Source organism: Alligator sinensis, unplaced genomic scaffold (genome assembly GCF_000455745.1).
Source record: "Alligator sinensis unplaced genomic scaffold, ASM45574v1 scaffold444_1, whole genome shotgun sequence".
Lineage (NCBI taxonomy): Eukaryota > Metazoa > Chordata > Crocodylia > Alligatoridae > Alligator > Alligator sinensis.
This window is the reverse complement of record NW_005841886.1, coordinates 1,286,460-1,301,850: the sequence shown is the minus strand read 5'-3', so window position 1 is coordinate 1,301,850 and position 15,391 is coordinate 1,286,460. Positions and strand designations below refer to the sequence as shown.

Genomic DNA, 15,391 nt, shown 5'->3' with positions numbered 1-15,391 from the left:
GGTGCTGCAGGACCCGCCTGGGCAGAACCGGGTGGGCACCGTCCAGGAAAAGCAGTATGCAGCTGAAGCCGGCTTCCCATTTGCTGCTGGGGACGGGAGGAGGCCGGCTAGGTCTGCAACGGCCAGCAGAAGTGGTGGCAGAGCCATGTGCTGATCGGGACTGACCAGCGCAGGCTCATCCCGTTCTGAGCGGCACACAGCTCCATTGCTGCTTCTGCTGGCCGGTGCAGACCCAGCTGGGCTCCTCCTCCCGTCTCCAGCAGCACATGAGAAGCAGCCCCCTTGGGGCCTCACGCGCGGGCGACTGGGCCTGGAGAGCCACAGCGCCGGGGGGAGACTGACCGGGGGAGCGAGCAGGTGCTGCCTTCCTGTGGGGCAAGGCAGGCTGGGCAGCAAGGCTGGCTTCAAGCGAGCAGGTGAGGAGGTAGGTGAGGGCTGGCAGTGCCAGCGGCCGCTGCTTGCCCTCCCATGCGGGGCTGCTTCCCTGGGCCCCGCGGGGGTAAGTAACTCCCCTCCCCTCACTGCCGGGTGGGGCCCGCGGGCCGGCCCTGCCTGCGTCGCCACAGCCCCACCCTGACTGCCTCACAGTGGCCCCGCTGCCGCTGCTGCAGCTCCACACCACCACCACGGCTCCATGCCGCGCGCCACTGCCGCCACGGCTCCACATTCTGTGGCAGCGCCTCCGCATTCCACACCGCTGCTGCCTCCCTGCGCTCTGCGATGGTGGCTCCACACAAAGACCTCACAGGAAGCAGTATCACATCACTACCCCACCCTGAAACGAAAGTACAGTGTTTACTTTCGTTTCCCATCGCAGCACCTCGGGCCTCAGAAAACAGCTTGGAGGGTCGCATGGTGGCCCATGGGTCATATGTTGGACAAGCCTGATCTACATGTTCATTAATGCACCTTAGTTACTGTGCACTTAGTTTAGTACTTGCTTAATAAAATACTAACTAAATCTGCAGTAAATAGAGTTACTGAGCAGTAGTGCTGGCGCATGATTATTTTGTGACACTTACTGCACATTAGCCTAATAACACCGAACACTAGGCTATTAGCATGGTTTTTAACCACCACTGCTGTTCAGTATTATTAGGCTAATGCGCAGTAAGCGTCTCATGTAGACTCGCCCAGTGATTTCCATGGCTCCCTGTGACCTGGCATCCTGGCCCAGCTGGTGAGCTCTCTTCAACTTAGCACCCTGAAAATAGCAGGCTATCAGTTTGCAAAAATGGAGGGAACTCTGAAGTAAGCCCTGCCATACGTTCACTATAAGACGTGATGGAAACCAGCCACAAAAATGTTACACATATTTTGTTGAATACTCTTGCAGTTGGTTTCCCATTTTGTTGTGCCATTAATTGCCTGAACATATCACTGTTACTATTTATGGTGCGTTTAACTTGTTAATGACTTTTTAAGTTTAATATCTGCTAGGGGCCTAATGGCTTAACTGCAGAAAGCTTTTGTAGGGGTTATATGGTGTCATCCACCTGTTCTTTGTGACTGTTATGAGCACTTTGTACCTTTTCCCTCCTTGCTATTGTGGTTTGCTTACAGGATGATGCCACAGATGATACAGTGAAAATAATTTGCAGTGATTTCATCTTGTCTGTTTGCCTTTTTCCATTCAGTTAGAGGGAAGGACTCCCATTCCTCTTGTGAGATTCATGAGATTTCTGAATTCCTTATCTGGTGTGCTTTAAACTTAGTAACTGGAGGACTTAGAAGTCAAGATGTTCTTTTAACATATGCTTTTGTGTACAAATGTTAACGTGCAGAGAGTTCTATGGCATAGTGCCCTGGAGGGCTGTCATAAGCAGCAGGCTTTCCCCAAAGCACCTACTGAAATTGAATTTAGCTTCACATTAAATCTGGGACAAATTAAAAAGCTCACTAAATGTTTACATTAGAATCTTGCTTACTTATTAGACATTAAAGTGCCTAAAATTGAAAATCCCATCTCTTGTGTTCTGAAATAAAAAATATTTATGGTACATAATTATGTCTTAATTAAGAGCTCCCCTGGGCACATAAAACTACAAATATCACCAGCATACTCAGCAAGGTGAACCATCTGAGCCCTTTATTTATACAGCAAGAGCTGCCTATTACTCTGGGATACTATAAATCATTGCTGTTATGCTAGGCAGGTTCTTTGAGTAATTGTGATATCTTGTATTAGACCAACTGAGTAGTTGGAAAAAAATTTCTTGGCAAGCTTTCAGACGCAGTCACCTTTCTTCAAGCATGGGGAATCTCTGCTGTTCTGAGACTCCAAGAAATGAAAGAAGCTAAAAGTGTGGCAGGATGTCAGTGAAAATGTAAATAGGTAGAATTAGAAAGACAAAAGGTGAGGCAGAGAGCTGAAGCAGAGGGGGGAGCGGAAGGAGGGGGGAGGGGGAGGGGGAAGAGAGCAGGGAGAAAAAGGCTGAAGGGAGACAGTGCAGTGATAGACTACAAGATAGAAAAGAGGTTGTCAGGCAGGTGCTTGATGAATCAGGTGTCAGGCAGGTTGTAATTTGTCATAAAAACAATGTCTGTATTTAGTCCATGATTTTTTGTATCCAGTATATTTATGAAGTGACGTTCATAGGCTTGTCTACATAAGGTGTTTTGTAAGTTCCCTTTGAGGATTAGAACTGAGAGATCGAAAAGGGAGTGATTGTCCTGTGAGAAGTGTGTACCCACAGGTAGCTGGGTATTCTTGTCTTTGATAGATTTTCGATGTGCATTCATTCTGATGCACAGTTGTTGTTTGGTTTCTCCAACATATTCTCCCTCAGAGCATTTGGTGCACTGGATGAGATATATAACAATTCTGGAGGTGCAGCTGTAAGATCCAGGAATGGTGAAGGTTCTGTTGTAGGGTATAGTTATAGTGGGGGTGGTGGAGATATGTTGACAGGTTTTGCATTCTTGTCCTCTCACTGTCTAGATCCATTTGTCTATGTGGTTTGGGTCATAGGGAGTTTGCTTCTGGTGATGAGGTTTGCGAGGCTTGATGCTTGTTTGAAGGCTAGGATGAGTGGCTCTGGAAAGCTCTCTTTAAGAATTGGGTCTTCTTCTAGTATGGGTTGCAGTTGTTTCATGATTTTCTGTGTAGGTTCCAGGGAAGGGTGATATGTGGTAAGTAAAGGTGTGCGATTTGTGGGGATTTTCTTTTTATACTGCAGTACATTTTCACGTGGTATCTGGGTGGTTCTTTCAAAAGTGTGATCTATCTCTCTGGAGGAGTGTTCTTGTTGGCTGAAGGCCCTTTTGAGATTACTGAGGTGTTGGTCATGGGTATTCTCCTCACTGCAAATTCAGTGGTATTGGAGAGCTTTGCTGTATAGTACAGCTTTCTTGGTGTGTTTGGGGTGATTGCTGGGTCTGTGTAGGTATGTATGTTGGTCTGTGGGTTTCTTATATATGGTGGTTTGAATGTTACCATCTTGGATATTGATCATGGTGTCCAAAAAGGAAATGCTGGTGTTAGAGTATTCAAGTAAGAGTCTGATGGAGGGGTGATGATTGCTGAATTTTTGGTGGAAATCGATCAGAGACTGCAGGGTTTCGATCCAAAGGTATCATCTATGTATCCCAGGTATATTAAGGGTTTGATGGTGCACTTCATGAGGAAGTCTTCTTCTAGGTGGGCCGTAAAAAGGTTGGCATATTGTGGGGCCATTTGGTGCCAATAGCTGTGCCCATAATCTGGAGGAAGTGTTGGTTGTTGAAACTGAAGTTGTTGTGTGTGAGGATAAAGTACATGAGTTCAGTGATATCCTGAGGTCTGTACTACTGAGTTGTAATCTCGTTCTTGTAGATATCTGAGGCAGGCTTGTATGCCATCCTGGTGTGGGATGCACCATTCATGGTGGCTAGGAGGGTATTGCTGGGAGGGCGGTCTATGTTTTTTAAGTTTTCGCAGGAAATCAGTTGTATCTTGGATGAAACTTGGTCTTTGGGTGACTAGCAGTTTTAAGGTATGTAGCTGATATGTAGCTGTTATGTTACAAATTTGTTTTTTCAGTTGAAAAGAAATAGTTGATGATGTTTCTGACTTATCTTTTGGACCTACCCATTACAATTTCTAGCAACACAGCTACTGGACAAAGTAGTATTTAATACTGTAGGCCAGGAGTTCCCATAGCTATATATGTTTTGTAATTTAAAAAAAATCCTTTTTAAAAATCCGTGTGTGCCTGGAACTGGCCTTTTATGACAGTGGCTCAGTGAAATGTCCCTCTTGAGGAGAGAACTGATAAACTTTGGGCTTTTGTGTTGCAAATCTTAGGTAAAAACCCTTTTCTTTCCAAGATGGAAAAGCACAGTTATATCCTACTGACACGTGGGGAAAAAAAGTTGTTTTTTTCTGCTATCAGTGCCAGGACTCCTAGGAATGTCTCATGAACTCAAACTGTAGATTTTTGTTTGTTTACTCAGGAGATACCCAGCAGGCCTGTGCGAAACGGCTAGTGTTTGCTTCAGATTTGGATTCAGCTGATTTGGGGGACAGTGATTTGATTTGCTGATTCGAATCACTGTCCCAAATCAATTCAGCTGAATCTGATTCAGAGATTTGGCTGCCATTGAATCAGCCAGATCTGTGAATCAAACAGGCCCCATCCTCTGCTCACTATCTCAGCCCCGTCAATGGCTGCCCTCCCTGGCCCCAGCCTCCCCGGCTCTTTAAAAAAAACACCTCAGCACTCACTGGCTGCTGCCAGGTGGGGAGGGGGGCAATCCCAACTGCCCCACACTGTGTGTGGTGCTCTGTCATGAGCCCCCATCCCTCGCCCCCTCTCCCAGCTCCAGCTCCCAGTTCTTAAAAAAAAAAAAGAAAAAAGCCCCCACTCACTGGCTGTTGCCGGAGGGGAGGGGTGCAATCCCTGCTGCCCCACACTGCCCCATGCTGTGTGAGGGGCTCTGCCATGAGCCCCCATCCCCTGCCTGATCTCCCAGCACCGCCCCCCCCCATGGCTGTCCTGCCCAACCCCGGTGTTGGCTCTTTAAAAAAAAAATTTTTTTTAAGTCCCACACAGTGGCTCCTGCCAGGTGGAGGGGGGAGGGAGGCGATCCCCACTGCCCCCCACTGCACCGTGCTGCTTGGTGGGGGCTCTGCCATGAGCCCCCAGAAGCCCCAACGGCCACTGCAGCAGCCAGTGAGTGCAGGGTTTGTTTGTTTTTTAAAAAACTGGGAGCTGGGGCCATGTGGGCAGCTGTCAACAGGGCTGGGAGAGTAGGTGGGTGATAGGGGCTCATGGAAATCAGCATCTTTAGCTGGAATAGTATTGTGATGCAGTTCAGTTTGGAATTATTTAAATGCAGAATTTTGATTCAGGTCCCTTTCTACATGACACTTTCAGATCAGAAAAATTGATATTTGGCATTTATTCTCTTTTAGATGAGGGTAAATTATGTTTGAGAACCTTATTAAAAATAAAACAGTGACAATTTGCTGTTTAGGATGTAGCAGTATTTTGAGCTGGAGTTGTCCATTTATTGAGATAAATAGTTACGTCTCAAATTTCCTAACACTTTGCTGACTGACAAATCTTGTCAACATTTTCATTGGGAAGAAAAGTCAATTGGGGCATACTTTAAAAGAGCTCAGCACACACAATCGGATCTTAGCTTCTCATGTACCTAAATAAAGGACTAGATTTATGAAAGAGCCCAGCAGGTCAGGTGTGAATTGGACAATAAGATCTTTGGAAGTTCTGGTCGTAATTTGGACATATAAATAGAAACAGTATTTTTGGAAAACCCTGTTGTGTGGGTCAGAGGCCTTAAAAATCTGTCCCTTGAGTTCTTGAAAATTTGGACCACAATTTCTCTGTTAGTTAAATCCCTAGTTTATTTTTGCAAATAGCTGCCCTATGAATGTTAAGGCAGACTATCAAACTAGACCACGGGCTTAATGAGGAAAGATCAGCTACCAGCTTTTAGTAGAACGTCAAGTAAGAGTTATCACTGGATAGGACAGCACTTGGTTTCACTAGCTTTCAGAAATTTATGGAAATGTTTATTGCTTTGAATGTTTTCTTTTGAGTAGAGATGGTCAGTAGAAAAATAATTTTAAAATTTGAAAGTTTTCAAGCAGCTCTACTTATGTTTATTTATTGAACAAAACCCAAAACAGGGATTAGAATTTCACATTTAGCATATAAAAATTGAGTTTGGATAACCCCCAAAATGTATTCACAGATTTTCACAATACATCCAAAAATGTTAATATTATGCATGTTTTACAGGAATAAATTGTTATGCAGATTCTTTCTGAAATATGGGGAATTTTTTTCCAATTGTATTTTGACTGAGCATAAATGACAAGGCCTTGCCAAAAGAAAAATCAGTTTGATGTAGTTTCTTACTTTGCTGAGGCAGACCTTGAAGACACTTGACCTTAGGTTCTTTTAAGCAACACTAATTTTAATGGAAGCTCATTCCCTGAAAATATAAATTAATGAAAATGTTTTTCACTTAACAGCTTCCCAGAAGCAGTCATTTTCAAGGGGAAAGAGAGAAAACCAAAGAGGATCATTGGGAAGCTCAGATATACAGAATATACGAAAATTGGAAGACAGAGACAAAATGACCTCATTGCTTCAGGCAAAGACAAAAGTTACCAGACGGTTTGGTGAGAAAAGCTCTTTCCTTTAATTTTCCTCTTCCTGTAGAGATACAGAACTGACTATTTGGGTGTGTCTGCACATGCCATTAGTATGCAGCAATAAACGGCAGAGCTTATTGCTCTGCAAACTCCGGGCAAGTTTCTGAGTGCGCCATTTACATACATGCCCAGACTGCTGCAGCACATTGAGCCAAATCACAGCTCAATGTGCTGCAGAGGAGCTGGCTGGGGCACAAAGGTGCTTCAGCATGGGGCTAGCTGGCAGGCAGCCCTCACACAGAAGCACCCTCATGCCCCAGCCAGCCAGGTCAGAATCTAAATGTGTGCTGCTGTGTACAGAAAAGCTCTGCAGCAGGGTAGTATTTGTATTTATAGTGGAGTACTTGTAAATACAAGTATTGCCCTGCTGTGGAATTTATTAGTTTTGTGCACCCCAATAGGGGTGCACATGCACATGCAGAGACGTTTATTGTACAGTTCATTAGTCAACTGCACACTAAACGTCTTGTGTAGATGTGCCCTTTGTGTTGCTAAACTTTTACAGATCTCATTCTCATTTGTACACCAACATCAAAGAGGGACTTTGAACTAGTGTTTGTATCCACTTTAAGGCCCATTTACACTTCCAGTTTGCAAGTCCTTAGTGCAAATGAGCATCCAGTCCATTCAATTTGATCATGTTTTCATTTGATGATTCCTTCCTAAGAAGGTACATAAAAGCCACACACTAAATAAAAGAATAACCTTAAAATGGATAGCTTTAGAAAAATGTATCCATTTTCCTAAATTGGGTGCAACCTATTTTCTCAATTCAGCAGCTGCCCCAATTAAGTGAAGAGGCCATTAAAAATATAGGCTACAAACAGAAGTCACATTTGTTCTGGGACTGGTTATGTCATGACTTCTCCAAAAGAATGGAGAATTTGCAGAATTGACCACACTTTGACCTTCCAGTCAGGTTTAGAGTGGTTGAATGCACTACTTATTTTCTGTCAACAGGTGGCTCAAGGGAGCATACATCCCAGGATGCCTTGCTCTGGCTAAGTGTTAGCAGGTTCCCCTGACTGCCAGCACTGAACAAATGACTTACTGAATGCTCAGATTGTGGGTAGTGACATTTTTGTGGGAGGAATTTTGGTGTGATTCGTTGCATGACTTGTGCCCTTGACTATCCACCTTATTTCCACTGCATTTGTGCTGCCACCATTGCCTGTGAATTGGAGTTTCCACTACCATTGGCCACCATGGATCTGCACATAGTTGGTGCCTTGCAGACTGCACTGGCCCAGCATTATGAATTTGTAAATGAGTCTGAGTGGAAAAGGTGACACTGGCATGCTTTGATGGCTGCTGTGACTATTTCCATTTGTGCCAAGAGTGAGGAAGCAGCACATGCATGGGAGATGCTCATGTGTGTGCTTGCTGACAAACAGTGGGCAGTCCATAGCTATCCAAAGTTCCTAATCTGTGATGGCAGCTGCTGCCCTGAAGATGTTTTGGTCGCAGGTCAGCACATTGGGGATGGGCAGATGTGGGAGTGTCTCTAAATTGTAAAGCAGTGTTTCTGGGCCAGGGAGACTGTGACTGGTGGGAGTGGATTGTCATGGCCATCTGGGATGATGAGCAATTGCTCATGAACTTCTGCATGTGCAGGGGCTCCTTCATGGTGATCTGCACTAAGATTGCCCCATACATGCATACAGTGGCAGACAACAGTGATGTGGGGGCCTTTATCCATGCAGAAGTACATTGCCATTGTTATATGGAAGCTCATGAGAGGCCAACAGGGAGCCCCTGCCCAAAGCATGCCAGTCAACAGTGGAGTAACCCCTAGCTTCTACAGGAGCCATGCCTGCAAGTTCTCAAATGGAGGCTGGTCACCTGGCACTGCATTTGCAAGACATGCTGGCTGATCACTTTGTCAGTCTCCAGGCTGAAGGCTGGAATGGTTAATCATAGACTGATCTCATGTACACAGTAAACACTGTCAATTGAACCTGTGCTCTTGTGTGAATGTTTTCAGAGCAGGCAAGGGACATTGGAGGGGAGTGTCCAAGGTGGGTGTGCTGGGGGTGAGGGAATGTTCAGCCGAGGGGAGTGTCCAAGGTGGGTGTGCTGGGGGGGAGGGAATGTTCAGAAAACTGCTGAACTGTGCACCCAAGGATGTGGAAGGAGGGAATGAAAGCTTGAACTTTGTGAGGCTGTGGGCTTATCTGGACCCTGCTCCTGTGACCCTGGATGGACGGAGCAGGAAAGGAAATAGGGAAGCAGGAACAGCTTGAGCCAGCTCTGCATAGCTCCTCCCCAGCCTGCATTTTTGATCAGCTCTGGGCTGTGGAAGCTAGTTCCTAGGTGGAAGGGAGAGAAGGAGGGAAACACAGAGATGCAGCTGGTGTTGGGACAGGAAGATGGTGCATCAAGTAGTAATTTTTTGAAAGTTTTTATACCCCTGAACGTTCCTGCCCTATATGTACAGTGAATACCATGGCCAAAGTTTTGACAACAGGCAGAACTTTTATTAAACAGTACAAGAGAAATATGAAAAAGGGAGGTCAATTGAAGAAGCAAACAAATGTAATGTTAAAAAACGTAATCACCTTGTAAAACTATATGGGTGTATATACTCTCCAACAAATACAAACATACTGTGGATCAGGCAGGGCCAAAACATAGGCATGTCACATATCTCCAGGTGGTGGCAACCACCACTGGATGACTGTTCAGGCCATGGATACTCCTTCCTGATGGTTCAGTGGTGCTTGCTCCCACCCTGCAGTGGAGGACCCCTGGAGAACAGCAAAGCTAGTGTCAACATGTGTCCCCAGGGGCTACAGGGTGATTCTACTTGTGTGTTAAATTGTGGGGTGACATGGAGAGCATCTACAATCCCCTCTGTCTGCAGGTTCAAGTCAGACATGAGGTGATCCATAGACCCTTCTTGACCCTCATACCTTCCTGAGTTTCTCGTTCATATGCTCAGCTATGATCACATCATGTTCCTTAGCCTTTGCATGCTGCCTGGAAGCCATATAATAATGCACTATGATTCCTTGATCCCCTGCCTGACCATGGCCAAGGACTTACAGTGGTACATCTACTTTTCCTCTCTCCATTGCCTGTCCCTGTGACCCAGAAGTGGCTGACCTCTACCAGAGAAGTCAGCATGTTCATATTTGTGTGGGCATGGGCCTTACTCTGACTGGAAGTTTTCTAGGCACCAGTTTCTGACCATGACCTTGGCTATTATCTGGTCCTGTAGTACCATCACAGCCATTTGCAGATGTCAGGCCAGAAAGTAGAGGATGGTGAACAGGAGGTCATTGTTTCCCTCACCGCTGCCGATAGCATGAACTCCTCAACAAAACTTGTAACATATAAGACAATCCCGGCACTGGACAGGCTCATTCACCCTGCTGACTCTCAGTATGGTAAATTTGTTATCTCCATTGCCCTCTACGGATCTGGGAAACTGGAGTGGGGCATACTTGGTCAATCATGGACAAGGAACCATTGGGGATAGCTAGGGGCCCGGGCCCTTAATTTCCAGGGGCTGTGAAATACAGTGGGTCAGTTAAAGCAGGTCAGGGTGGTGCTGTGTTCTATGAGATGTGCTCTGTTCCTTAATCTGGTGCCAAGAGTGATCAGATGCTTTAGGACCCCCTTGTGACAAGCTCTGTGTTGATAAGATCCTGGGGTGACCCTAAGTCTGTGGCGCCACATACTGCACAGCTGCACTCATCTGGATGTGGCCATGAAGGTATTTCCTTCTGTAACTGCCTATTAAGCACATCAAGGAGTAGGTGGGCTAGTATCCATCCTGCAAGATAAGCAAATGCTAACTGTCCCTTTACATGTGCCAGTACACCATTTAGCCTGAGTTGTTTCTTTCTTTCATATGCTCCTACAGGTGCCCATACAGAAAAGCAATATTGATTTCCTGTCCTTCCTAGGAAAGTTGATGAATAAAGTCTACAAATTTTGTTAACAAGTACAGTAGTTCCACAATTATCAATAACTGAATGTGTCATAACATCCATACCAGAACAGGTGTTAGCAAAACATGCTATTCAGAGCAAGTGTTAAGAACTAAAGACAAAAAGATTAAATCCTTAAAACTGTCTTTTGTTTGGAATGCAGATTTTGGAGTCCAAAAAGACGGTAAAGAGCAGACAAGTGAAAATACTTTTAAGTATAAGAAGAAATCTCAGGAAAGAAGGAATTTAATCCAGTCTTCCAAACTAAATTTAGATCAGAAAGGTCCAGACAGAGACAAGAATATGGAAAATGTCTTTATACAAGCTCAGCAATCTTCAGCTCAGTCATCTGCACCTACATTTCAGGGAACCAGTGGTTCGTTTCTATCCCATCAATCCAATGGTCCATCTCCCACATCTACTCAAAAGGCACCTCTGAAATTCAGAGATGAGAACATTTATTCTATGCTGTGCTTCAACATGGAAGATACATATGAAGACAATGACAGTAGAAAAGAAGAAGAAGAATTACTAGAAGAAGAATTTACTTCTTTCAGTCTAAACCAGTCTCATACTCCACTAGAACAAGCTAGCTTTCCTCACCGGACATCCTTAGTTCAAGATAAACAGTTTAATTCTGAAGAAGTTAGAGATGATAAAAATGTTTTATCAAGAAGAACTGAATCTTCCCATCAACCACTAAGAAAACTCAGCATAACAGACTCAGCTGTTGAGCAGTTTTCACCGGGGCAAAGAAAATCTAGGGACAGTGGAAAGTCTTGTGCTCCTTATCAATGTTTTTTTGAAGATATGGCTTCTGATAAAAATGAAAATGAAACTCTGTCGCTTAGTTCAAGAAACTCACAAACTGAAAACAAGCTAGATGGCACATCTATTTCTGAGAATCTCAATAATGCAAGTGCTGATGTTTATAACAGAGAACGGCAATCGTATGAAAGCAATCAGAGATGTTATGCTGACCTTCTTACTTCTGCTAGGGCAACAAGTCATCAGCCATTATTTTATTCTGCATATAGTACTCCAAGATCATTAATACGATCTCTACATGGGGCTGAGGCCTCAGCAAATTTGAGCTCAACAACTGTTCCTCCTCAAGTGCTGGATTTGGATGGAACTTCAAGGTTTAATGTTCATAGACCTTTATCTCCTATAAGAAGTAGGGGTTCTTTTTCTGCTGTGGAAAGTTATGACCCTTTACCTATACTCAACCCACCTGAAGAAAGTACATCTCCAAGTGCTCCCTCACATGATGAAGAGAACTTATTAAATTCACAAAGTTCTTTTATATCTCTAGATTCTACCAACCCAATTTTATTTCAATCAGATTTCACAGCCTATCTTTATATGGCTGGCATACAGCATGACCAGTTATCACTTGCTTTGCTGGCAATGTCTGATCTACACAATCAAAATAATGCTATGAGCAACATTACACCCTCTCATTCACCCTTTCATTCAAAAGAAATAAAGAAACCCTCAACAGACCCAGAGAAGCTTAAGAGACTGAAGGATAGGTAAGGAATATGTGTAATTATATGGTTCATATGTATCCATGATTTCTCTGTGCCATTTTAATGCCAAGGTTAGAATTATATAACTAAATTGAGAACTTGGAATTCAGGATGATATTTGCATTGCTATTTCGTTATTTAAGCTTGTCTTGTATTTGCTCTTTTTGGACCCTTTTGCTAATAAATGTCTATATTTCTTTCAATTGTTCTTATACAGTTAAAACTCAATATCCACTGCCTTTGAATAGAAAGATTCTCTTTCTCTGCCTCACTCAGGTTCTTACCACTTACTTTTTCATACCCAAGTCCAACATTCTTACTCTATTGTCCCTTTACCCCCACCAAGTAGATTGTGACATCCTTTGTTTTCTATGCTGCCTCCATCATGTATTTGGCCCCAGTCTGATTTACTAATATGACCTGCTTTCCCCCTGCACATTTTTGGACCAAAGGAGTTTTTGCAAATGAAGGAAATGAGTTTTGATGTGAGGGCAGACTAGGAAGGCAATGGGAGTCTTGGGGATAATTGCTTCTCATGCTTTCCAACCTCCAACTTGTCCAACCTCCAAATCAGCCAGAAATTCTCCATCTCTGGCACAGAGCTTGTTTCTTCCTGACCCTATGAAAAAAGCCAATCATCCAGAGGCGCATACTTGGAGACTGTCCATTTTCTAAAGTTTTACTCTAATTAGATATATATATGTGTGCAATAGAGGCCACTGGGCACAGCTACATGAGACACTACTGCGCAGCAGTTACTGCACATTTATTTAGTATTTGTATAATCAAGTACTAAATAAATGTTCAGTAACCAGAGTTACTGCACAGTAGTGCCAACAAATGCCTTTTAAGTAATGCTACTGCACAGTAGCCTAAGAATACTGCACGGTAGCACATTAGCACTGTTGGTGCTGTGATGCACTACTGTGCAGTGTTATTCAGCTATTGCACAGTCAGTGTCTCATGTAGCCATGCCCACTTACTCCATTAATATGTTCTGCAGAGAAAGAGCACAAGACGTGAAAGCACTGGCCAATGCTTATTTTATCATTTATGAGTTACACACAATCCATTATGGATTCAAAATTTAAAAAGATACATAGAATTTAGAAACAATGGTGATTTTGTCTTCTACATTTTAACAGCATTTAGATGTGTAGTAATTCTGAAGTATTGCCTATTATTAATTTAGGTCCCTGACACGTTGAAAAGTTTTAAGGAAATCTGTTTAGATACCAAAGTATATGTTTTTAGATACCCAAATATATAGAGTTCAAAGATGCAATCCAACTGTAGAAGTTGGTGAAAAAGCATTCTTTACTTTTTCATTTGTGTCTTTAGTCTTCTGGAAGAAGATTCAGAAGAGGAGGGCGACCAATGTCGTATCTGTCAGATTGCGGGGGGTTCTATAACCAATCCACTGCTAGAACCATGCAGTTGTGTGGGAAGCCTACAGTATGTTCATCAAGAATGCTTAAAAAGCTGGCTGAAAGCTAAAATAAAGTCAGGTAGGTGTGTGTGAGAGAGAGAAATCCATAAAATGCAATAGCGTATTATTAAATTTACAAAACCTTAGCCAAATATACCTCTGGAGTAATTTCACTGACATCAGTTTGGTTATACCAGGTAGTAACTGTAGTGTTGCACATGGATGAAGTTAGCTCATAGTCTTTTCAACATTTAGTATGTTCCAAAATGCAAAAATTCAGTCAAATAACAGATTATATTAGGCTCTCTGCATTTAGTCAGCAGACAAGCGCAGCTGAAACCTAATTTTTCACATGGCAGTTTAAAATAATAGATAATCCTCAGTATCCGATGCTAAAAGATTTAATGAGCTACAATGACTAGTAGTATCAGGCAAACATAAAATTTTGTAGATTCCATACATCGCACATGTACATTTAATAAATGGAAAAAAGAGTGCGTGTTTGAATGATAATAAAACAAGATTAAATGCATTGAATATGTTTTTAAAAAGACTTGAAATAGGGAGAGAAAGAAACTGGAATGGGATAAATTTTAGTGTTAAAGTGACATTTAGTGAAATAAATCCTTTAGATTTTTGTTGTACTGTTCACATTTTCTGTCTTCTTCCCCACTTCTATAAATGCATATTAACACTATTTTAAACATATTCCAGTTATTCTATTTCTATTCCCATTCTGAATGAAGAAAACAAGTGATTATATAGCTACAAGTATGAATTGTAAAGCAGAGGTTTGCAAACTTGTTCATAATCTGTGCCTTAAGTGTCAGAGGATAACAGCCCACTTTAGTTATGTCATTTTCATCTGCAACAACAGAAAGTTCATCAGGTAAATGCTATGCTCTGGGTGCATCTATACAAGATGCTGACTGTGCAGTAGCCCGTGGCTAGTGTGCAGTAGCATCACATGGCAGGAAGCATGATGCGAGGCTACAGTGCAGTAGTCACGAGCTACTGCACAGTCAACATCACTAAACAGCCATTCCTTGGCATGGTTGTACAGTAACTCCAGTTACTGCACAGTCATTTAGTACTTGTTTATACAAGAACTAAATGACTGTGCAGTAATATATGCACAGTCAGCATCTCATGTAGATGCGACCTCCTAGTCATTAGCATGGCCTTATTTAGTCACATACTGCATGGATCATAGGATGGAACCCTATTTCTTCTCACTTTCCATAATTCCTGCCTTGAATGACAGTTGGCTAGATCTCCAAGGGTCTGGTTAGATTTAGAAAAAGTTCATCAAATATCTTGGAATTCAACGTGAAAGAAGGCAGTACATTAGAGAGAGAGAGAATTGGATCAGTATATGGTAAATTAATTTGGATTGGATGTGTATTTTGATGGACAGCCGAAAGACATCTGCTCAGTAAATTAGGAATTTTTCAACAAGCCATCTTTGTTTTTAGATAGGGGCTGCCTGTTTTTAATCTGTAACCCTGTTCTAAGTATAAGAGCCATTTTAGATTATTTTCAGCCTCCAAGTAACTATTTAATATTTTAAACAATATTAATCTTCTGATATTCTATCTATCTTAAGATTTTTGTACTGTCACCTATCAGAATAGTAAAACATTAACAATATCTCTAGTGCATTTCACAGTCTCTGATGTTTCTGTCTTGTGGTACTTCCTCTGTTGATACAGAGGGAAAGCCCTAGTAAAAACATCAGAACTTTAAGTAGCTTCCATTGACTAAACATTGGGTCTAGCGGTCTTCTTTGTGGGCTCTATTGCTCTGTTTTACCTGGGATTCAGGACTTCCC

The 15,391-nt window shown here is 42.8% G+C and overlaps 1 protein-coding gene across 2 annotated transcripts in view; it reads left to right on the top strand.

Moving 5' to 3' along the window:
• MARCH10 (membrane associated ring-CH-type finger 10) overlaps positions 1–15,391 on the top strand; it is a 109,875-nt gene that overhangs the window by 70,941 nt on the left and 23,543 nt on the right. For both annotated transcript variants that reach the window (XR_323136.3, XM_025196921.1), the window contains exons 5-7: positions 6,482–6,631; positions 10,763–12,134; positions 13,473–13,639. Coding sequence is in view for 1 of the 2 variants with exons in the window: in XM_025196921.1 (XP_025052706.1) it covers positions 6,482–6,631; positions 10,763–12,134; positions 13,473–13,639 (1,689 nt within the window). In the remaining variant the exon portion in view is untranslated. The remainder of the gene's footprint in view (positions 1–6,481; positions 6,632–10,762; positions 12,135–13,472; positions 13,640–15,391) is intronic.